The sequence below is a fragment of the Drosophila elegans genome, unplaced genomic scaffold (assembly GCF_018152505.1).
Source record: "Drosophila elegans isolate 14027-0461.03 unplaced genomic scaffold, ASM1815250v1 contig_149, whole genome shotgun sequence".
NCBI lineage: Eukaryota > Metazoa > Arthropoda > Insecta > Diptera > Drosophilidae > Drosophila > Drosophila elegans.
The window spans coordinates 7743791-7767456 of NW_024545513.1; the positions used below are offsets into that span (position 1 = coordinate 7743791).

The window sequence follows — 23666 nt, forward strand, 5'->3', positions numbered from 1 at the left end:
CAGATACATACACTAGAAAAAATTTAATTTAATCACACGTTGAAATGTTTAAAGAGGATACCTTGAATTAAATTTGTTTAAGGATATAACAACATTTTTATTAAGCATACTTAATTTGTATATAATTTATTAAGGGGCGAGAAATAAATTTGTTTAAGTTAAGTTTAAGCCATGACGAGAATTGCAAATGTAAGGCGTTGGAAAACCTGGTATTCGTGTTTTCCCAAGTGAAAGGAAAGAGTGAGTTAAAAAAGTACTGGAAATGGTGTTGGGAATTCTCAATTCCGAGGCTGCCCTCGTGGACACGTTGAACGTTTCTAAATTCAATTTGCAAAAGTTGAAAGCTAATGACGACGCCCGAAACTAAGTGGCCACTTGATTTGGCGCAAATGTCAGCCAAAAATAGTCACCATCCTGGTTGGAAAACCCTTTGCTTTCCCGCTTCACCGCTTTCCCGAAAATTTGTTCGCTGCTGCGCATTCCCGGCTAAGTGCAGGTTTAAACTTGTCAAACGGCGCCGATCCGAATGTCAGTCGTGGGTGAAAGACCCTTAGACCCTTAACCCCTTCTCTTTGTAGAGCTCCGCTCACATTTCCCATCTCCACACTTTCCACCTACCATCAATTTCTTATTCGTTGCCTTTTAATAAATGATTTCGCTGCGAGCAGAAGAGTCCGCTGAATTGTTGGCCACTCAACTATCCATTCCGCCCACACACCCTCAATCACCTGCATGACATTCGCAAAAGTTTTTACCTCTCGCTTTTTCCGCTCGACTGAAAAATGAAGTTCTGCCAATAATTTTTGGCTGTAAGCGAAAACTGCACTTGGTGACACAGCAGAAGATCAAGGGATATTCTCCAGTGATGTTCATAATGGAAACAGTAATAATCATGGCAGAAACAACAGTCTTAGGAGCCGGATTTTAAAGTAACATTACGCGTGAAACTAACAAAAGTAATAGCTAAAATATAGGAATAACATTTAGCATAGAAAATAGTGGGCTAGAAAAATATAAAAAATTACCATAAGTCACCCAAACATTTAAAGATTATTTTCGTAAGAAGCTTTTTTATTAAATTACAAATTTTACTTTAAATAAAGTAATAAGTTATGTGGAGAAATATTGCGCAAAGTAGTTTCAAGTAATCCAAGTATTGCTTAGATTTTTTTTTTATATTTAATTAAATGTTCTTCAAAAATGTTTAGTTTCAGTGCAATTGAATTCATTGTTATGCTCTTTCAAAATAAATTAAAAAATTTTAACAAGTTTAATGTATGTATTATCATATTAAATAATTTGACCAGTTTAATGAATTGACAAATTTGCATAGTATAAATTTTTTTCCTTTTTATTAAGTAGCAGTCGGTAGTCTAGAGCTTATAATTATCACATTAACTGACATTCCCCTTTGACATTTTCTCCTCCTCGATGAAGCCCTTGGAAAATGATTCGAACATGGTAAAATTACCCATAATTGTCAACACTTTTTGCAGCCTTTATACTGGGACCTGGCCTTTTTTGCCGGTTCGTTCATCATGTCGTTGGGATCTTCATAACCACTTTGGGTGACTTTTGTTCCGAGTCAACAGCATGGAATGGTTGCAGTGTGAAAAATTCATTTAAGCAGTCGCTAAACTCCGGCATCATATATCATCCTGGACAGAGGAGAACCCAGGACCACAAAGCGAAAGGACGACAGGACGACAGGACGAGAAGCAGAGACCAAGGCAAAGGAATGGCGAAATTGGCAAGGAGCCCGGAGAATCGGGGGAGGATGAGAACGAGGACGAGCAGGTCCTGTCCTGGCTATATACTTGCGGCCACGCTCGGCGCGCCTAGTTCATAAATCATTAGGCTCGATTGTCTGGCTAACACGCTCTGGTCCTACTTCTCTCCCACTACACCGAAAGAAAATCACTTAAGGCCCCAGGACTATAACAATTTATTGGCTAGAATTTGAAGCAACAGTTTTCTTTAGAAGTAATGAAAAGCATATCTAAGCAATAATTGGATTACTTGCAATTACTTTGGGAAATATTTCTCCATATAACTTATCAAGTTTATATTTTAAGTAAAATTTAAAATTAGATTAAACGTAAACAGTCATGATTGGTTAATAAATAATTCTTAAAACTGGTATTATTTATTGGTATAGATGTTGTTACACCATTTGCATAAAAATAATTTTAAACGTTTGTTAAATATCATTAATGGATATTTGGTTATATTTTGCATTAATATATTTAAAGAAATGAATGTGTAAGTTGAAAAGTATACTAAACAATTAAATTAATAGGTAAAAATATGAATTTATAAGCACACTTTGCTAATTTCGCCATAATTTGTTTTTACTGTACTTCTCGTGCTGGCCTGGCACACACTAAATTAATAAAGCATTTTGCTATCTCCCGCAGACCCATCCTCAACCCAAAAAAGAAAAAAAAACATCCAAGGAAGCACAATTCAAAGTAATAATAAGAAAGGTAAGCCCCAAAAATTGCAGCTTCAAAAAAAGATAATAAGCAATGAATTATCCTACACGCAACGAATTTCAAAATCAACCTGAACTACAGCCACCCTTACGTACAGATACAGCTATATCCCCGACTACGACTACATATGTAGATGTGTGTGTCCTTTGGAATTTATCGCACGTTACGCCTGATGCTGAGAGTTGTAATTTTTCATGAACAACCCGGGGAACACGCAAGTAGAAAACGCTGAGCGAGATGAAGATGGAGGGGCGCAGCAATCCAGAATTCAGGGGGGTTATGGACAGGACCTGGAGCTGTAGATGGAGATGGAGATGGAGCGACAGTGCCTCACATGACTGACAAACGATCCAAGGCAAAGTGACGCCAGCCAGCCACCACACAAAGATTTACAAAGCGCGTTTTTTCGAAGGACTTGGAGTATAAGAGATGGCAAAACAGCAATGGCACTATTAAATGTGCTTTGTAGATAAGCTCTTACATACAATTATAGACAATAGCATTTTGTCATGCGCTTTTAATGTTGAATCCAGATGTTTTTTATAAACTTTATTTTTCAACAAAATTTTCGAAATATGCTTAATATTATATTTCTGAGGTATTACAGAAATCACTATGGACTCGACATTTCTTAAAAAGGTACTTAAGATTATAAAACAATATATTTTATTTCGACGTTTTTGTATTGCATACATATATTTAGACACCTTTATTAATCAAATCAAAAACCTAGCGATTTCTGTGGCATCCCAATGTAATTAAATTATATTTCTATAACTCTTAGTAACAACTAAATATTCAGCCAATTCTAATCTCTGTTGACACTTTTGTCGCCTTTTCGCATATGTAAGCAAAACAGGTGCGTTAGTAAGTGTTCGCACGTGTCTGTGTGGCTGTGTTTGACGACAACAAACTTCATGAAAAGGATAAGCTGAGCGAACAACTCCACACGCGCGCACATAATGCAAGATTAATTTCTGATGTCGTTATAAATAAAAGCCCGAGTATTTTATAGCCACCTCCTGCAAAGTAAAAAAAAAAATAAAAAAAAGCAACAACTCCCTTCCTAAGTCCAACAGAATTTACCAGCACTGGACACACAGGACACACAGGCATGCATAGAAGAGTTAGGTAATACGGGGCGTATACGCAATGCCAATGGACAGCATGCAAAATGGGCGGCAAACCAAAACCAAAGTCAACCGTCGTCCACAAGAATAATGTCACATTTTATTTCTCCCGACAGTAATTCGCGGACGGAACGGTTTTTGTTCGCATAATCGGATTTGCACACACAGTTCTGGGGAACAGAAAAATATGGCCAAGAGCGAGCGGAATGGCACTAGCCATCATATATTCCGCCAAATGACAAAACACATTTAAACGCGTTTTCTTCGTCCATTCTCGTTGGCACTCGCCGGTCGTTCTGGGCCATCTCTCGAAATGGTTAACTAAGGAATGCATAATTGGTTCATTAAGGCAAACGGGCATAAGCTAGGGACATTCAGATACATTTTCTGACCATTTAAAAAGCTCGTTTAAACACAAATTGAATGCAATAAAATGAAAGTCACTCAGAGATTTATAAACGCAATTTATAGCTCTGCCTATTGGCTAAAAATTTTTCATTATTCTTGTAGGCAAAAAAGAACTAGACGAAATTAATATTTTTAATAAATTATATAAATATACTTTTGCCAAAAAAGTTTCCATTTTGTAAGCCAAACTTTCTATTGTATGTGAATATTACCTGCTATTTAATCATTTAAGTGAACGATATGTTGTATCTTATTTTTTATTTAAAGCTCTTCGTTGTAAGCATCATGAAAATTAGTTCCCCACTAAACTGTAATAACCTTCACATTTAGAAACAATTTGCTAATCAAACAGATACCGGTAAAGTTAAATCCATTAAAATTGATATAGTTTTGGTACGGTTATGATCAAGTGAGCAAATTGTTTCGGTTTTGAGGATAGAGTATTTGCCACCAATCTGATTCCATTTTCCGATTTTCGCACTGGCCAAAATAATTTTAAAGTCCGCGCTCTCGCCAGGCATTAAAAATTAAAAGCTACACACACAAAATATAATTCCCACGAACGGCGGCTGGAAAATCCAATGAATTTTCAAATATATTGAAATGTGTGGTCAGTTTATGGAGAAACTGGGTGGGTGGTATGTGTGCATATTTGGCGGTTGATAAACCGTTTGTCTGGGCAATTACATATGCATAAATGAATATGGCGCTGCGAGTTACAAGCAACCATTTTTCATGCCGCATTTACAAATTATTATCCCAGACACACTCACACACACATACATATACACGACACGGTCGTACATACACATGTATGTATAAAGGCTAATCAAATTTTCCAGGTGCAAACTGAATTGGGTGTAGAGCAGGTATTCATTCAATTAGCCAGAGTGAGGATATACATCAATGTTCCCAGTTTGCCCAACTTTCTCCGCCTTATTTCCACTTTTCACCCATTTTCCAACATGAAGAGCCCCCTTCTCTGTCTAGTCTCTTTAGTGGGTTGATGAACTGAAATGAGCGGGTAAACGAGGCGAGTTGACAGAGAGAACAATTTTGGTTTAGCTTTTCACTTAGAAATAAAAATTCTGCCAAAATCTTAGTTTTGTCTAAACTACGGTTTACCCAAAATAAAATAAAAGAGTATTTTTCAAATAGTTTAGATAAAAATTTAACTCGAATTTATAAAAATCAATTGAGTTTGGAAATCTTTATGGTGATTGCCAAAAAATTAACTTTTTCCTTTAAAATAAATAATTATAAATTGATAGCAAAATATAGCATTCAGTTAAACCAAATTCCCAACCCATTGTACTTTCAACTGTACTTTCTCAGTGTTGAGGAGTAACGAGGAAAAAGGAGGCTAAAGCGGTGGCCGGCTCACCTGCTGACCTGTAAGGCAAATTCAGCACTTTTGGCCCATTGTCCGCTTCTCTACCTCATTCTCTCCCTGGGAAACCTGTCCGTCTGTCCGCTTGTCTGGATGGAAGGACAATGTATTTAGCTTCTACTTGGGTCCTCGGCTAGCTATTCATTTTAATGTCCTTGTTGGTGTTGTTGTTTGCCGGCCTCTTAGTCCTTCTAATTGTTGCCCTCTTTCATTTTTTTTTTGTTGTTGCACTTCTCAATTTGTTTGCACACTTATCACATGAAGTTGTTGCTGTCTCGACTTCGCCTCCTAAAAGTTGGTTGGAGCCGTCGAGTTTTCATTAGCTCTCAGCTGGCCAAGACCCTTCTGAAGCCACTTTAATTGAATGAGTCTGATGAATAACTTAAGAACATCATCGATTTCAGCCTGAGTCTGGAGTACCAAAATCTGGTGTTGTTTGCACTTAAGACTAAGGTTTCAAATGCCTTAATGTTTAATGTCAAACAATAAATATTCGCCAAAAAAGTTAACATTTTAACAAAATTTCAAAAAAAACGTAGACCTAATAGTAGTTATGTACATAAATATCTTCAAGTATAAACGTAAACAATGTATTTTCATAACTAAACTGTGATTATCATTTCCTTTATTTGTAACACCTACAATAGAATTTGGTTTTGGTAATATTTGGTAATATTAGCTTAATTATACATCAAATTCAAACACCACATTTCCATGACCTTAAACACTACAGATATGAATTGTTTATACAATTTGTTAACACAATTTTTAACACCCATAAATTTCTACACTTCTAAGAAAAAAAACATATATCAAATAATTCCAACAACATATTAAGCACCAAGGAGAACTTCGACCAAACCAAACTCTTCAAACTTGTCAAAAAAAAAGGAAAAACATAAACAAAAAAAAAAAAGAAAATTTGGAGAGCGAGGAGTGCTCAGGACAACATTTTTGGCGCTTAGTCACGCACAAAACTTTTTTCGAATAATATTATCTGAAGAGGGAAAAAATAAAATAAAACTAAGAAAAACAGATACTCAAAACGCCCACGCACCACGCCCACACGCTTAACAATTCAATTTGGGCGCCATAAAAAATGGCAAATGCGGCGGGGCGAGATGTAGATAAACTTGGTACAAAGAAGCCAACAGATAAAAACTCAATGGAGTCCAAATTTGTTTCGGGTTTTCCCCAAACTTCCAGTGTGTGTGGTTTGTTTTTTTTTTGTTGTTGTGTTTTTATTCTGTGAGTGTGCGAAAGTGCAGCAAATCGTTGCAAGTACCGCCAATCCAGTCCGGTTAACTTTAATCCCCGTTTCTGCCCGCCGCTGCCCAAAAAGTTTAATTGTTCGCCCTGGACTTTCTAAGCCACCCAAACCCACCCGTTTTACACACTTCATTCTGGGGCTTTGTTGCTGCGATTGCAATATTTCAAGAAAGAGGCAAAACCCAAAACAAATTTCAAACAAAACGTGCTACACAAATAAATAAAATTGAGCCAAACAGCCAAGGCAAAAAGGCAGCAAAATCAAATAACATAAAATGCAATGAAATAAAATAAAATAGGAACACTCACACAATAGGTATATAAATAAAAAAGGAAACAAATGCAAAATACATGTTCAAAAGTTAAGGTGTACGCGTGATCAAGTCACTCACGGCTATCAACAAAATAAAACTCACAAGCATGCACTTACTTTTTCTATAATCTTATCTTTTTACATCATGTTTCAGTCGTTAACATGGTCACATTAGTTTTGATGAAAATGCAACGCAACATGGTGTTAATTACATTAACGATGCTTGCAGTTCGCAAGGTCACACCAATTATAAGAAAGGTTAAGGTTATTTTGAGAGAAATTAATGAATCCAATTGGCCAATAATGTCTGACTTTAATAATTAGTTTTGATTAATATTAAGTTGTTTAATTAAATACATATTTTTTATTATTCTTAAGAAAACCCTCGTGAAATTTCGTGACACGACCGCAGCGCTGGCAAAATGCTGGTAAATTTGCATGCAAAAACGCGATTGCGACGTGGAAAAATGGAAAAGCTGCCACACGACAGCAACAACAACAGCGGCAAAGGAACAACTGCAATTATTCAACAATTTGCAAGGCTTGCTGGTAAAAAAAGGGGGGCGCGGCAGGGGCAGTTGCTGCAGGTGGGCGGCGAAACGGGTGTGGGAGTGACCGGCCTGGAAGAAAAGTTCTTCAAACTTTTGCCATACAAAAGTGCGCTTGAAATGTATGCACAGAAATTATACATACCCATATATATTTATATGGAAAATATAATATTTTCTTTATGTTTTTATTGCTATTGTTGCGTTTGTTTTTATGGCAATTTTAAGCGAAACTTTGAACGAACTCTTTGTTGCCAATAATGAATAATAATAGCATAGAAAAATTTTGTACAGAAAGAAATTGTTGTACAACAAAAGAATTTTTTTAAGCGATAGCTTAAAAGTTTTTCAAGAAAGCATAAATAGCAATGGTACGCTGAGTTTTAAGAACCATGAATTTTAATTGGATGTGGAAAAGGTTCAACAAGAAATCTATAATTGTGTTCTTAAGATCGATACAACATGTGAATTATTTGCTTTTTATTTACCAAAACCAAAATCCAGCATTTTTTCTCAGTGTAATAGTATCAGCGCTTTGTCAACTAATTGTCAGAACTTAATATAAAATTCTTGATTTGCATAAAAGATTCAAAACAATTTGTGGAGCTGAACAAAACTAAATTAAATTCTCATGGGATTAAATCAAATATGTGAAGCTTTTCATTTTTCATTGTGATTAAATTCAAAGCGCATTATTAAATAGCTAAAGTATTCCATAAAATATTTATGAAAAGTCTTCAAGTATTACTGTTGTCGTTTTTAATTTGAAAACAACATAAACATATTTTACTAGATTTGCTCTTTGCGATTGCGATTGAGCCAGTTCGTCTTCGTTACTTATTTTGTGAATCGCCTTAACCCACTATAGTTTGTTCGGCTCAATAAGTCCGTAGTTCTGTAACCCATACTCGCTTCTCACGTAGGATCCCTACAGTTTGTTCCCTGTCCAGGTCTGTCTTGTTTACAGATTTTTTTCGGTTTTCTCCAGCTATTTTTTTTTGCTGCTTTCATAGTTTTATTTTTTTTTTTTTTTGCTGTCTGTTGGTTTATTTTGCTGTCTTGGCAGAAAACCGTGTAGTCCGATGCAGTGATTCTGCTGCTGTTATAAAATATGAGCTGGAATTAGGCTACCATAGACACACCCATACTCTGGCAGCGGCACGCACACACACGGACAGCCAGGACATATTTGTGCAAAGTTTTCATATATTTTCGTGCCTGGAGTTTGGACCGCTCCACACGGCAGCTGATAAAAAAAAAACATGTAAAGTGGGTAGGGTGTATAGGGGGTTGGGAGGAACAGGACATATGTCCTGCAGGGATTCGGCTTTGGCTTCTGGGCTCCCCGAAAGGTGTGAGCGAGTGTATGTTTTGTCAAATGTGCACTCATTTTTGCTGAAAAATTGAAGTACATGCATGACTGCTCCAACCTGTCACAGGCCACCACCCACTTGGCCACCCTCAAGAGTCCTTGTCCACACGTAGAGAAATTAAAGGCTATAGCCGCTTCACTTTAGAACAAAATTACAACAAATCAAAACTTATCAAATTATATAAATATACAAAAAACTTTATCTTTTAAATGTGTCTGGTAAACTTATGGAAATCTGGAGCTATTCAGCTCTAAGCTTTTAGCTTTTAATATTGTTTCGATATATTATTAAAATTTTATATTATATCTTAGCTCTCAATAAAAAAACGCTTACATCTGCGGGTGTAAATTAAGAAAAAAAACGTTGCAAAACTTAAAAATAAATATATATTTCACAATGCTTGTGAAAATAATACATAGTTTAACCCATACTTTTTCTTTGTGTAGTATAAGCTGAAGCCTTTTAGGTTGTCTTTTATTTTTGGTTTCGTTGCTACTTTGTTTCTTACTTTTTTGTTGATTTCATAAGATTTCCGGTCACTTCACTAATGAGTTTTACAATGCCTCGTAGCACACACACTCGAGCCTTGGAAATTGTTGATACAATGTCCTTGCACAAACAGTCCTTAAATCCAATCCTTCCTTGCACAAACAGGCGTGTGTGTGTGTGCTTAATTTAATTTCCCATTCTTCATCTCAAACTGGGGGTGTGAGATGTGAGAGATGGGCAGGCATTTCCATTGAGCCGTGTCTCTGTTTGTCTTTTGTTGGGCGAGGTCATCTTTTACGAAGGAAGGAAGCTGCCTCCGCTTAAGGAAAAACTTTACAACACTTAAGTGCTTAATTTATGTTGCTGGACTAATTCATTGAGATGGTCGTGGCTGGTCAGAGATAAGTGAAAAAGCCCCTTTGCAAAGGTGAAGCTGCCACTTCTAGCAGCAAAGTAAATAATTGGGTTGTCGTGTGTATACGGAAATATTTAAAAATATATTTTATATTCAATTTGCCACATAATTTACTTGAGAAAGGGAAGTAACAGAGGATGATAAAACATTTAAAAACCTTCTTTTTTGATGACAAAAAGACTTCGATGGACAATAATTTAAAAATAACTAAGCTTGTCATTTGCATTTAATTTTCTTTAAAATTGTATAGCCATACATTTTCATCCAACTGGATTTCAAGTTTATAGGCAAGCCAAAAGCAACTAAAATGATCTAGAAACCCTGGCAATGATTAGACTCCTTAAAGTTTTGAACCACTTTCGCGTCTGGAAAGTTTCTCGACTATCGCTTAAATCACAGCCAACTTTTTAGCCGCAAAGTGATTCATTCATAATCTCGAAGAAATTCAACTATTTTGTGCATATCTCCGTCTAAACCAACTGGCCAAAGTTCATTCATAATCCGAGATTGTTTCGCCAACTATTCACATACACTTGTACGTATAAAAGTGTACATAAACACTTCTGCACACTCGCAAACGAAGAGAAGAAAGGCGGATTTATCATAAACTTTGCTGCTTTTTAATATTCACATCACACGCTGCGTATGAGTAATTTTGCTCGGCAAATGGCCAAGTCGTGTTTGCTGGCGAGGGTGTAGCTTTACGAGTGCTAAGTGAATGAAACAAAGTGAATTAAACTCAATCCAATTGAACCAAAACAAATGAAAGTTGTGGGCTTTGACTTTGAAGGGCTTTAAAACACTCCACACTTTGAATATAAATTAAATTATCGCAGTTTCAAAACAATACCCAACTCAAAAAAGTCGGACAAAAGGCTCCTCCAAAAACCCAACAGATGTCGGAATATAAATGCGAGCATAAATATTCCAATGCGACAACAATTGATTCTGTTTGCTTATGCCGTTTGGGAATATTCTACATTTTAAATAAATAATTATTTACGATCGCAGCGCCTAGGTTCAAAGGGCAAGAGTGGGTGGCGGGATTGAAGGTTGACGCCGGATGCGGGTGAACGTGGCCAGATTTGTGTCATCGCTACTTTATTTGCTTTTGTGCATTGTGAAAGGTTTGTAAAAATATCACATCGTAAATGGTACCCTTTTTAATTAAATATGCGTTATTGTTTTATTTAATTTCATTTTTCCAACCAAAAATTTGTTTTATGTGTTTATTTAAAACATGTTTAGCTTTTAATATACGCCTTTTATATAAATACAAAATGCAATTTTTTTTTTCCTTAATTTGTAGGAAATATTCTATTACATTTGATTGTGTGCAGTTTGTTTTCATTGTCTTTTAAGCTATATAATATTTAAATAAATAGTTTTCTCGTTTCGAAATCTTTGAAGTAATACAACTGTTTACATTCCTGTTCATTTTGCCCATTAAGCTCCTGCAAGACTGGGTAATTGTTATAAAAATCGGTCATAAATCTTAACTGCAACAACCATATTTAATTACAAAACTTTTGCCAACTGTCCAGTGCTTTTTCCCCGCCCATCGAGCTGTCCAGGAAATGCGGGTCGCGGGTACACACGGGCAATAAGGCGGTGTATTTTTTTGTTTTTACAGTCGCGCTGCAGGAAAGGTTGCTCGTTTGAGGGGAAGGGGGTGGTTTCATGGCGAAATTATAACGCATACCCACACACGCCCCGCCCCCTTAGGCTCTTTGCCATTTTTATCGGCTGCCAAATGGCCGACACTTGTCCACTTGGCCGGTTGGCCTAACACTTCCGGGCCGGGGCCATAAACCGAAATCCCTTGTTTGCACTGGCCCGAAGTCAAGGCGCAATGGCCCAAAAGGGGCAGGGCCTGCGAAATCAGTTAACAGGCAATTTCAACTATTTTACAGACTGCGTACGGCATGGCATGGCCAAATGACCCGAACCCGAATCCGATTCTGAGCCAAATGTCAATACCATCAGTGCATGTTCGAATGGAGTTCACTGGGGAAAACTCGGTCGGAGATCTAGATTTTCAACACCAAATCAAAAGCTTTATTTAACAATTTAGCTAACAAATATTGATATTTCATTTGACAAAGTTATTCAAACACTAACATTTCTGCCATTGGTTGCTTTTAATACAATTTGTATATGGCATACTATTTAACAAATAAATGATTGAATTAATTGATGATTAAATAGCAGTTGAACTCAATTATTGCTTAATAATATTAATATATATTGATATTAATCATACTGATTAATATTCAAATCTAGAAAGTTCTCTTTAACGGCAGTATGACATGACTTACAATATAATATTTTACAATTTTATTTCAAGAACTAATCTAATTTAAATTCTACCTTTTCTTCATGATTGTTTTTCCCTCATTAGTAGAGACTGCGAATAAGATATTAATGAAATATTAAATGACGTTACTTTTCCAAAGCATCATAGGCAAACTTGGAGGTATTTCTCACTCACATTGCACTTGAGAAGTGAAAAACAGGTTGCTTACATGGACCAAGCACGGAACCCTTAGCCTACACGCTTGTGTTATTTCGATTAATTAGCAGAGTGCCGAAAGCCTCGGGGATCATGACTCCGTGTAGCACTCAAGCGATCTGAAGTGCTTGCCTTGTTCCCGGCCCAGATAAAATATCGACTGCCGAGACATATAAAAAGAGGCCCAATTGGAGCAGACCACATTCGTTATTCAGCAGAGAAGTAGAAACTGCAGTAGCAGAAGCATTATCGAACGCAACATGAGAGTTTGTATGTAGCTTCGAGCCAAGTCCTGCGATCGGGAAACTCAACAAGTGTTTGTTTTTTTTTTTTTCTGTGTGCTTTTCTTGTAGACCACTTGCTGCTGATTGGATTCGGTTTGGCGGCGATCGCCGGCGGTCGGGAGGTTCTGGCCCATCCACCCAGGAACGATCCGGATCCGTGCACCACCACCACGTGCGCACCCCCACCACCGCCGTGCACCACCACCACGTGCGCACCCCCACCACCGCCGTGCACCACCACCACGTGCGCACCACCACCACCGCCGTGCACCACCACCACGTGCGAACCCCCACCACCGTGCACCACCACCACGTGCAGGCCACCACCGTGCACCACCACAACGTGCAGGCCACCACCGTGCACCACCACTACCTGCAGGCCACCACCGTGCACCACCACTACGTGCAGGCCACCACCGTGCACCAGGACGCCACCCTGCACTCCACCACCGTGCACCAGGACACCACCCTGCACTAGAACTCCCCCATGCACCAGAACTCCCCCCTGCACTCCACCCTGCACCCCACCCTGCACCCCACCCTGCACCCCACCCTGCACCACCACGTGCACCCCACCCTGCACCCCACCCTGCACCACCACGTGCTCCCCATCCGCACCCGTACCCGCACCCGTACCCGCACCGGCACCCGGAACTCCGGATGAAATCCCTGAAGAGGAGCAACGCGATCTCGCCCAGGTGCTGATCTCGCGCCACGACTGCCGTGGCCAGGACGACGGAACCTTCCTGGCCGACGTGCGCCACTGCCGCCGCTACTACGTGTGCAACCGGCAGAGGTCGAGGCGCCAGAACTGCCCCAGCGGCACCTGGTTCGATCGCCAGCTGAAGGCCTGCCGTCTGGCCAGCCTCGTCGACAATTGTGACGCCAGGCGCAACTAAGGTGGACTTTGGGTTTGCCGTTGCCTGCCAGTGTGGCCATGCGCCCTTGCGAAGCAAATTGGCTTTAGAGAATTTTTTTTTCACTTTTTCAAAGAATTTAGCAAAGCAAGTGTGTATTAATGATTTAACTATTCCAAAGCAATAAATAAATGTTTCACTGATTATACAAGAAATACAAGCGATCTTGTTTATATGATAAGTCAACGCAGTGAGACTGACTGGCAAGGTTGCCAGTGTGGCCGTTCGCCTTTGCAAAGCAAATTGATTTTGCAGCATTTTATTTTCACTTGTTCAAACAATTTAGCAATGTGAGTGTGAATTAATGATTTTACTATTTTTGTCTTATTTAGAAAACAATCACAGCTTTTTAAATGTCCTTAGGCAAAAAAAAATATCGCAATTTTCAATTGAAATCAATTTGGACTAGCTAGCTGCACTGTTATTTACTTTCTCAATCAATCAAAGCCAGTATTAATATATATCCAAATATAGAACACGAACGATTAAGCTGTCTGGCTCACTCTCCCTTCAATTGTCATCAATTTGCCCGGCGGCAAAATAAAGAAAACTTTCAATCAGCCGAACAAAAATTGCGAAAAAGCAAAACAAGCTCATAAATTTGTCAACACTTTGGGAGCGGCGAGGAGTGGATGGTGGTTTTGGTGCTACAGAAAAGTATGCCACAGTTTGGTGCACATCCATATCCGTTTTATAGGCGTCAACTTTTCGGTCGAGCACTCGGTGGGCCCCAACAACAGTGCGACAGTTGTGAGTTAGTGTCTGTGGCATTACTATGTCAGGCTATTTATTATATCCCGCCATATACCACCGCTGGGCCACCCACTTCGGCTGCTGCCGGGCATTTGACAGGGCAAAGAATTTATTTGTCGATAAGCATCCTTGATATTCCGCTGGTACCCTGGTGGTCCCAAGTGGGGCCGGAAAATCTCGCGGAAATCCCCCCAAGTCACTAAATCAGAACGGCAAAAATTGTCCTTGATGGTTATTCATGGCTAGTTGTAGCTTTTACTTTAGATTGATATACGATGATGTATGTTTTACATTTCCGTTAAATGTGAATTGCGTGAATGTCTTAATAAGTGTTTTTATGTACAATAATGTTATATGGTTCATATTTAGCCATGGTTGGTGAAAATTAAATTTTAATTAAATGAAAAGAAATCAGTATTTGGGCATTTACAAGACAAAAAGTGATCATATAACAAAATGCCTTACATCTACACGGTCTAAGACTTTCAATCAATTGGCTTTCAAAACTGAAAAGATATATTTTTAAAAAATTTTTCCAATAAGAAACGTGATGCATGACCTTTTGAAAAATTCAAAATTTGGTTATAAAAAATGTTTTTGGAAGAGTGGCGGGGAATGTTAGATTATTACTTTGGCCAAGTTATGACTAAATTAGTAATTTTTTCTAACTTAATATTTTTAAAAGTAAAAATATACTTTCGACTTCTTACTTTCTTTAAAATATTATCTCTTTTATGTTATTTTTTGTAGAAAGACTGTTTGTATTTAAAACAAATTAAGTTTGAGCTTCAAGAAATAGGATAGCTAACAAAACTCGGCTTTAACTTTCCTTCTTATTTTCTCTAAGCTCTCTTTTTATTAATTTCCACGATTAGCTGTTTTTATAATAAAAAGTAAACCAAGTTGAAAGTTCAAGAAATAGGTTCAGGAACTTAAAAAACCCCATTTTTTCACAGCTTTCCCATGTGTTTTAAAGTATTTTTTTCCTGTCCCCTTATTTATTTTTTTTTTTTGGGTCAGCGACACAAATCAAAACGCAAAGCGCCACAGCGGAGGACCGCGTTGCGTCGCGTCTGACTTTTATCATATTTCACTGGGGCATTCGACGACCGCCAAAAAATAAAGCCCAAAAAATAGCCGACAGAAAAAATTGGGGAGGCGAAATTGAAACAACATGGAAGAACCTCGGCTAAGGATACTTTTTGCATTACCCGCAAAACGGGACGGAGCAATAAAATGCCCAAAACTTTAAATGCAAAATGGGTTTTTGGTTGCGTTGCGTTGCGCTCAGCTTTCACCGGCTACATGGTGCATATATCTATGTCGCTGTGTGTATGTATTAAATATCTCCGCGTTTTTTTTACGGCGCAAAGTGGCGCGTGAATTGTTTTTGCACAGTTGGGCGAATATAACGCATTCGCATTCACACGCACGCCGCCCACTCACACACAAATATGCATAAAGAGACACAAAAAAAACACCCATACGCCCAGTGGGACAAACATAGATACTCCGTGTGTCCACTTACAGATACACCCCCCCCTCCCCACCACATGAAACAACATCTCACAGCTGCATTGGCAGCATCATGACCAAGGAAAACCCTGCGAATTTTGACATCCATACGGATTCCAATTTCGTCAAATGGCCAAAGATGTAAATTGAAATTAGAGCTAGGCCTTTACAGATAAATGCAAATAACTTCACATATTGCAACTAAGTAATCTATACGTCTATGACCGAATTTTAAATAAAATAGTTATATACAAATGGTTAAATTCAAAGCAGTTCATGAATCAAATATTCCAGTGAACTTATTCGTTATGGCAAAGGGTTTTATCAAAACTCACAGTTTCACAAATAAACGAATACAAAAAGTGCAAACAAAAATATTTTGTAATACAATTTAGCTTGTGACAGTAATGACAAAACGAAATAGAGAAATTAAACTGCAAATAAAACAAATACAAAATCAAAAGCAAAATTGCAAATAAAAATCTTTCAAGCTATGGACTGCAGTTAAAGAATGTTTATATGTAGTAAAAAAGTATTATTTAAATTATCTAAATATTGCTTTGAATAAGCGGTTAAGCTTAAGTTAGTATTGAAGAACACAACAGAAATCAAAAAATCAAAAGAAAAACAGTTCGTTCTGTTATGTAAATATAGTAAATATATTGTTTTAAAGTAAATAGAGAGAATTAATTGGGAAATAATCATAACGCCTCATTTATTTTCAAAATGTAATTAAATACAAAAATACTAAAAAGGCTTCAATTTAAATGCAAAAACAAGCGTAAATAAAATTCATTTATTACGCAGATAAATTTGTATGTTAACTTAAATTCCATTTAAGATAGCAACCCAAAGGGCAATTCAAAGAGCTCAAATCCGATGTTTATTGCATTTTTTCTTTTGTCAATTACATTTTTTTTTATTTGTATTTTATTAGTTTTGTGTTTTTTGTATGCTTGTTAATAAGGGCAATTGTTTTGTGGCCGCATAATTTATAGTTTTACAAGCAAACATCAAACTCCCTTGCGATTTACATTTTTGTGGCTTTAGGCGATTAATTTTGTTGGATTTTTTTTGGATATTTTGCGGCAATAATTAATAAGCATATTTAACACTTACCGCAAAAATCCAGACGATTAACAGATCGTTTGTGAATCATAAGCCATTTATTTTGTAATTTGCCAGTGCCAGTCCTTAAATTTCCCCAAAAATATCGCTGAATCCTGACTATGCACTTCAGATTATCCTGCAAAAGATTAAGCAGAAAATGTTCATCATTAATTTGTGCGGCGAGAATTAAGGCAGATCATATAAATAAATAAATAGAGAGTCGTGGAAAGCTGCCAAATGATTCCTCCAGGCTGGAAAAAATGTTTCACATTTTTTCCGCCGCCGTTTTTTTGCCCACGGCTCGTTTGGGGGTTCATTTTGTAGATTGCGCGTTGAATTTTTAATTGCCCTCGCAACGAAAAATGTTCAAATTACAACTAAACTTTAAATTAAACTTGAAACTGCACACACACTGCTGCACACACGGATGCCCCTAGGGGGTGGTTACGTGGTAGGCGGTAGAAGGGGCGAGTGTTTTTGTGCCAGGGCATTTCGTGCCCAAAAGTGCCTCACTTTATAACGAGCTCAGTTATTTCAATTATTAATTAATATCTCGCAGTGGAAAGCGACGCAGACATGCAGACACATTTAGTGCATACAGCTTCGGTTGAAATAATAGGACGAAAAATGCTAAAACAAAATTGCGTTCTCATATCTACAAATTGTTTAAAAAGCCATTCATTTTATTTTCCATTTAGTAAATATAACTTATATTGCACTCAAAATGTTCTTTATTTTAAGTTCAAATAAAAGCAGTGCTTTACAATATCTTTTTCAATAAAAAATAAAACAAACTTAGTAAGATATTGAATTGCTTGCTGAAATTAAATTAACCCCAAAGCTAATACATACTAGGTTCTATTGACCTGACCCGAAAAATACATTTATGGTGTACCTCCCTTGATCCCCTCTTTGCCGTCATACAGTATACAGTTACCGTGGAAAGTTTGCCACCATTGGTAAGTGAAAGTTAAACTTAAGTAAAATAGTTTTCGGAGCAATTGAAAAACGCTCAGTGCAAGGGAAAAACTTTCTGCAGCTCAGTTCATTTTTCCCACTTTCCCACTGTTGTCCTCTGCGGCAATAACAACAACAAATGGAGCAAAAGCAGCAACAAACACGTACAACTTGCACAATTTGCGAATGGGCATTTCAAATATTATATTATTTTATTTTTCCCACATATTTCCCGGTGCAGGCAAACGAATTCAATTAAGGGCATTCGCGATCAAGAGGATGACGAAAACTTTTGGCGACACAATTTTCCAAGAATTTCAACAGTCAGCCCAAAAAGTACATGAACGGAAATAGAAATTGCTGTCAGCTTAATAAAAACTCATAATTTTGGACATTTATTTATTTGCAAAGGTACAAATTTATAATTTTTTCTTAAAAATCTTTTATAATCGAAAAAACATTTTTTAAATATTTTAACATAATAAAAATACTTAGTTCCTTCGTTTACAAATACCTAAATAAACACTTAAGTTACATAATTAAAGACAAATCATTAATGAAAATAGCTTGTCTAAGGACAAAAAGGATATGTCAGCCAGACAATAGATAGATATTTAAAATGCAAAACTTAAATTCAAAGCAATTTTAGGTATTTTGGCAAATATACAAATAAAAGTAATTTATGCAAAAAGAGCTTACACGACTTTATCCAATTTAATTGTCTAATTTTTGAGAATTGCCTTACAAATTGACAAGCACTGTATCTAACCTTGACGCCTCTTACAAGCCATCCAAGTTTATAGCCAACTAGAATTCCCCGAGTGCTCAAAAATTCACATTATGTTAAAGCTGATTATCGCTCGCAACAAAAACAAAGGCCAGGAAAATTACGTATACGTATAAAAAGTGAAAGTGAAAAATGACTTGGATATTGCACCTTTAAGATGCGCGGCAGGCAGGCAGGCAAAATAGAAAATAAAAAAAGCAGACATGTTTGCCGCTGCAGGCAAACACAAATTCTTTGGCAATTTATTATTAGAAAGAAGCAGACGCCACGAGGCCGAGAGAAAGAGACGGCCGCCGACAGGCAGAAAGAGAGGGAAAAACGCTGAGGAAAAAGCTGAAGAGCAAAAAGCACCGACTGCAGCGGTCGCAGGGCCATGACAGCTGTTTATGTAGTTGTCGCAACTACAGCGCCAACAGCAACACACATCACAGCCCGGCAGCAACATCAGGAGCAGCAGCAGCAGCAGCAGCAACAACCCACCAGCAACATCGTTGCTCTCGCAGGCTAAACACGCGTTGAACTTGGAAAATCTTTGGGACCGACAACTCAAATACCCTTCGTTTGGTTCTTTTACCAAAGTCATAAAAATTATGTTTGCTACTTGTTTATTTTTTTTATTAACAAATTTATATGCTTTACAAAAATAATATACTTTTTAAACAACTGATACCTTTTCCAATATAAATAAATTTTAATGTCTAAAATATAGCTTTTCATTTAAATGTTATATTACAAAATCTTTAAATAAAATTGCTTTTTCAAAAAAGTCTTACAAAATATTTTACTTTAAACATTTACAAAAATATTAGTTTTATCGTTTTTTTTATCCAAGTTCAAATGGTAAATAATAAACTAAAACATCCTCATTAAATTGTTTTTGAACCAAGAAAACTCATAAGAAATAGCTACAAATATGACACCATATGCGTACCAGACACCTTAATTATATTTATGTTACAATAAAATGCAAAATAAGAACATATAGGCCATTTGTGGACCCACTATGCCCCGCATGCTACCGCGTAGTCACGAAGGAATAAATATTTGCCATGTTTATTATTATTTTACAGCAACAACGCGATGTGCGTCGGCGATTGGGTTGACTGGTGGAATGGGAGGAGCTGGCCACACACGCGCCGCCATATGCCCAGATTCCTAAAGTCTGAGAGTCTGAGAATCTGAGAGACTCGCAGTCTTTCAGTCTTTCAGTCTTAGAGTCTCAGAGTCTCATCTTCGCGGTCCTCGTTGCCTAGTCAATATTTCATTTGGCACTTGAACCAAATTCTTTTAGTTTGCTGCGAAGGTTGACGTCAACGTCGGCATCATCGCAGCGACGCTGCGACAGCGCTGTCCACCTTTAGTAATGGATTTTTGTGTAACATCGATTGCCGTCTGTTTTGTAATTTCGCTAATTTAACCCACAGCACAGGCAGCGTACATACGTATATATCTGATAACAAAACGCCAAAGATTAGACACAATTTCAACTATTTTTCGTTGACAATGCAGTCTGCCCATTTCATAGTCGAATTTTCCGTTAACAAAGTAGGCAAATAATGAAAATTTTGCATACTGAAAAACAAGTGCAGTTTAATGCAAAACATGATACGAAATCATAGAACGAAAATATTTAGCAATTTGCCAAAACTAAATGCATACCCAACGGGACTCCATATTTCTTTGCTGAGCTTTTACCTTGGGGAACTCAGCGCAAAAATTCTTTAATTGATCATAACTATTTGGATGGTCTGAAAAAATCCACCACTATATATAATAAATGTGTGCTTTGGGCATTTATTGTTTTAGGTCTTATGTGTATAGAAGTTATCTAGTTTATTTACGTTCCAGGTATTTTAGTTGTATTTTTTATTTGCTTTTCTCTTAAATCTTTTATTGATGTGTAATGAAAAATAATTGCAATTAAAGCTGGATTTCTATTAAAAACTAGTATATAAAAATATCACCAAGTTTATTAAGACTTAATAAAAATACAAAAAAAAAACAGTAAATAACAAATTAAAATGAAAGCAAAACCTTTTCTCTGCCTAAACAAATCATTGAAGAATAACTTTAGGTATATTTTTCTGCTAATTGGCATATCCGTTGCACACCATTGTTTTTCGATTCCTGAAACATTTACTTTAAGACATGTACGCATAACCGCAATGAGGTCATATAGCCGACAGCTCCCATGACAATGTACAGATACACACAACATACCTATATAAATGAGATTTTTCACTTTACATCTTTGGCTTTGTTGTGTCCCAAATTTCTGCAGTGGCCGCAACGTACAAAAAAAAAATAACAAAAATGAACAAAGATAAGAAAAATCCCACCGAGACCGCAGAAAAATGGTTAAGATATTTATAAAAGATCTATTCTCTACAGGACAGTAGTTTAAATAAAAAATAGAAATATAATCAAATAAATGACTGCCAACGACGAGAAAAATGCAAAAAGTGCAAGCAGTACTAAATCTGGACGTTTCTCGCTCGCTTTTATTTTTTGTGGAAATGGCCATGTAGGTTTTGCATTTTTACAACATTTTGGATTTTGCTCCTTTCCCGCTTTGCTTTTTTACTTTATCGTTTTTGGTCAGTTTCCTTTTTTGCCTCTTCTGCTGTAATGAAAGCGATTACAAGCCGACAGCAAAGCAGGCTATAATCAGGGGGAGGGTGAGCGGAGAGAGTGTTGGGGAAAAGCCATTTCCTTTGCTTTTCCACTTCCCCCACCCCTTTGTAAAGTTGTCCGACAAATTTATGACATTTATTGAAATCGTTTTTCTTTTGGCTTTTCCCCCGCCAGAAACACCCATTCCCAATTCCCATTTCCATTCCCCGAATTTTCTGCTCTTTTTCCGTTCTGATTAGTTGTATGCCATTGCGTTTTCCACCCACCCGAATCCAGCTGCAATTAGTTTCACATTCCACGGGAAATCGCTAGGAAAATTCAGCACAATGCAAAAAAGCCTTTTGCACCACACTTAAATCGGCCAAAAAATAATACGAAAAGATGAAAATAATACAGAAAAGACAAATAAATAACAAGAAATCCCAGCAAATACGAGGACCTGTTGCTCTGGACACAAAAGAAATGGGTGGTCAAAAGAGGCGGAAGACAGTTAAGCTAACCAAAAGCAGGAAAATCCTAAAAGGAAATTTAGGTTTAACAACAAAAACTTCTGGCTTTATTTTATTGAAATAAATGGTACCAAAAATTGAAAAAATGTAATTTCACCGAATCCGCAGAGAGATAAAACTAAATGGCACAAAGAAATGTGGGAAAAATGAAAGAAAACTTAATTCAAGGATACCAAAAAAAAAAAATAAAAATAAAATCAATGGTAAATTTGAAGAAAAAAAATCCTGTCACAATTTATATATTACAAAATGTATAAAGCAAAATTCTTTTGACCTATGATTTCTTATCGCATTTTATTAAATAAAACCTTTTTTCACATTATCAGCTGCATGGGTCAACATTGCATTAATTTCCATCAGAATTTATTCCATTGTCCCCCCAACAAAGCCCTCGCAAAAAACTTTACCACAAACATTTTGTTTGCCTCGCCCAAATTTATGAGGGCAAGATGCTAAAAAAAAATAAAGAAAACCAAAACGAGAGCACCAAAAATGTATGGAAAATGAGAAATAAAACTAAGAAATCGACGAGGGCGCTGAAAGTGCGTGTATTGCGATAGCCTTGAGCCACATATGTGGGAATGGGATATAGAAGAGCGCCAGCCGAGATGAACATAATGCAAAACTTTGCCAGTCACCAATAGAAAGAGACGGATACTCGTTGAAAGAAAGAGAAAGGGATATTGATAGTCTAGAGAATTCATTGAGACAGCGACAAAATAAAGAAAACGCAGGAATACCAAGTGAATGGCAACTAAAACTAGGATGCACCCAATGAATAGTGAAAAATGTAAGCATTATTAAAAAAGTTTTGATTTTCTGTCCATTTTTGTTAAATTTATTTTAATAAACATGAAGAAAATTTAGCACTTATATTTGTAACAGAAAAAAAAAAAACAAACAAATCCTTAAAATTACCTAACCTTTAACACGTTTTAAAGGCTTTCAGTAAACTGATTTATTGTCAACAATTTATTAAGAAAAATAGTCACAACCTAGATGAATTAATCTTTATCGCTTAGTTCATCATCCCCTTTAATACACGATGCGTGGCTAGGGTATCTAACGAAAAGCCGAAGGAAAAACCTTCGTCAAAGTTGCCGCTATCAAAATTGTTGTAGTTGTAGCTCGGAGCTCGGAAAATCTTTTTCAATAACAACAATAACAACAACAACAACATAATGCCCATTACGCATATGTAATAATTTTCATTTTCATTTTTCCGAATTTTTTCTCTTCTTTTCTTGTGATCACAGCTGTGCCGGACAAGGAAAGGCGGGAAAAACGGAAGGGAAAAATGGGCAAGAGGAGGGGAAAACTTGATGGTAGCCGTTTAATTTTTGCTCTTGTTTTTGTTGCTTTCTTTTATTAATGAATTTCTCTCATTTTTCTTCGATTCTCTATAGCTTTTGCGTTCGTGTCGTCGGTTTTTATACGTGTTTCCCTCTTTTTTTCCTTGTGCTCTTGTTTTTTACTATTTGGGCTATGTCTAAAAATATGTCCGCCAATTCGCTAAGTGGCCCCAAACTTATCTATACGGGATACACAGAAAATACGGTAAAATTTCCAAACGAATACGAAAGAAAAAAAATTAAACATTTCTTTGAACAATAATCAACAAATAAATAATCCAATATGATATAAAATGTTTAAAACAAACTATTTCATTTTTTAATATGTTCGACATGCTAACAATAAATATCTACTCACTGATTGTTAAATAAATATTAAAGAGATATAGACGAACGATAATAAATTAATTTATAAATAAATGTATTATTCAAAATATTTTGGATCAATGAACTTAAACTTTAAAAAAATATGTCATATTTAAATTTAAAAGAAACACTTATAATAA

General features: G+C 36.7%; 2 protein-coding genes across 4 annotated transcripts in view; one reads left to right on the forward strand and one right to left on the reverse strand.

Moving 5' to 3' along the window:
* Positions 1 to 23666, reverse strand: part of LOC108136596 — an 80626-nt gene that overhangs the window by 56011 nt on the left and 949 nt on the right. For all 3 annotated transcript variants that reach the window (XM_017257911.2, XM_017257910.2, XM_017257912.2), the window contains exon 2: positions 16931 to 17057. The gene's annotated coding sequence lies outside the window, so the exon portion shown is untranslated. The remainder of the gene's footprint in view (positions 1 to 16930; positions 17058 to 23666) is intronic.
* LOC108136598 (formin-like protein 5) lies at positions 12562 to 13698 on the forward strand. Its single transcript, XM_017257914.2, has 2 exons — positions 12562 to 12612; positions 12696 to 13698. The coding sequence occupies exons 1-2, from the start codon at positions 12603 to 12605 to the stop codon at positions 13523 to 13525; spliced, it is 840 nt and encodes a 279-aa protein (XP_017113403.2). The 5' UTR covers positions 12562 to 12602; the 3' UTR covers positions 13526 to 13698.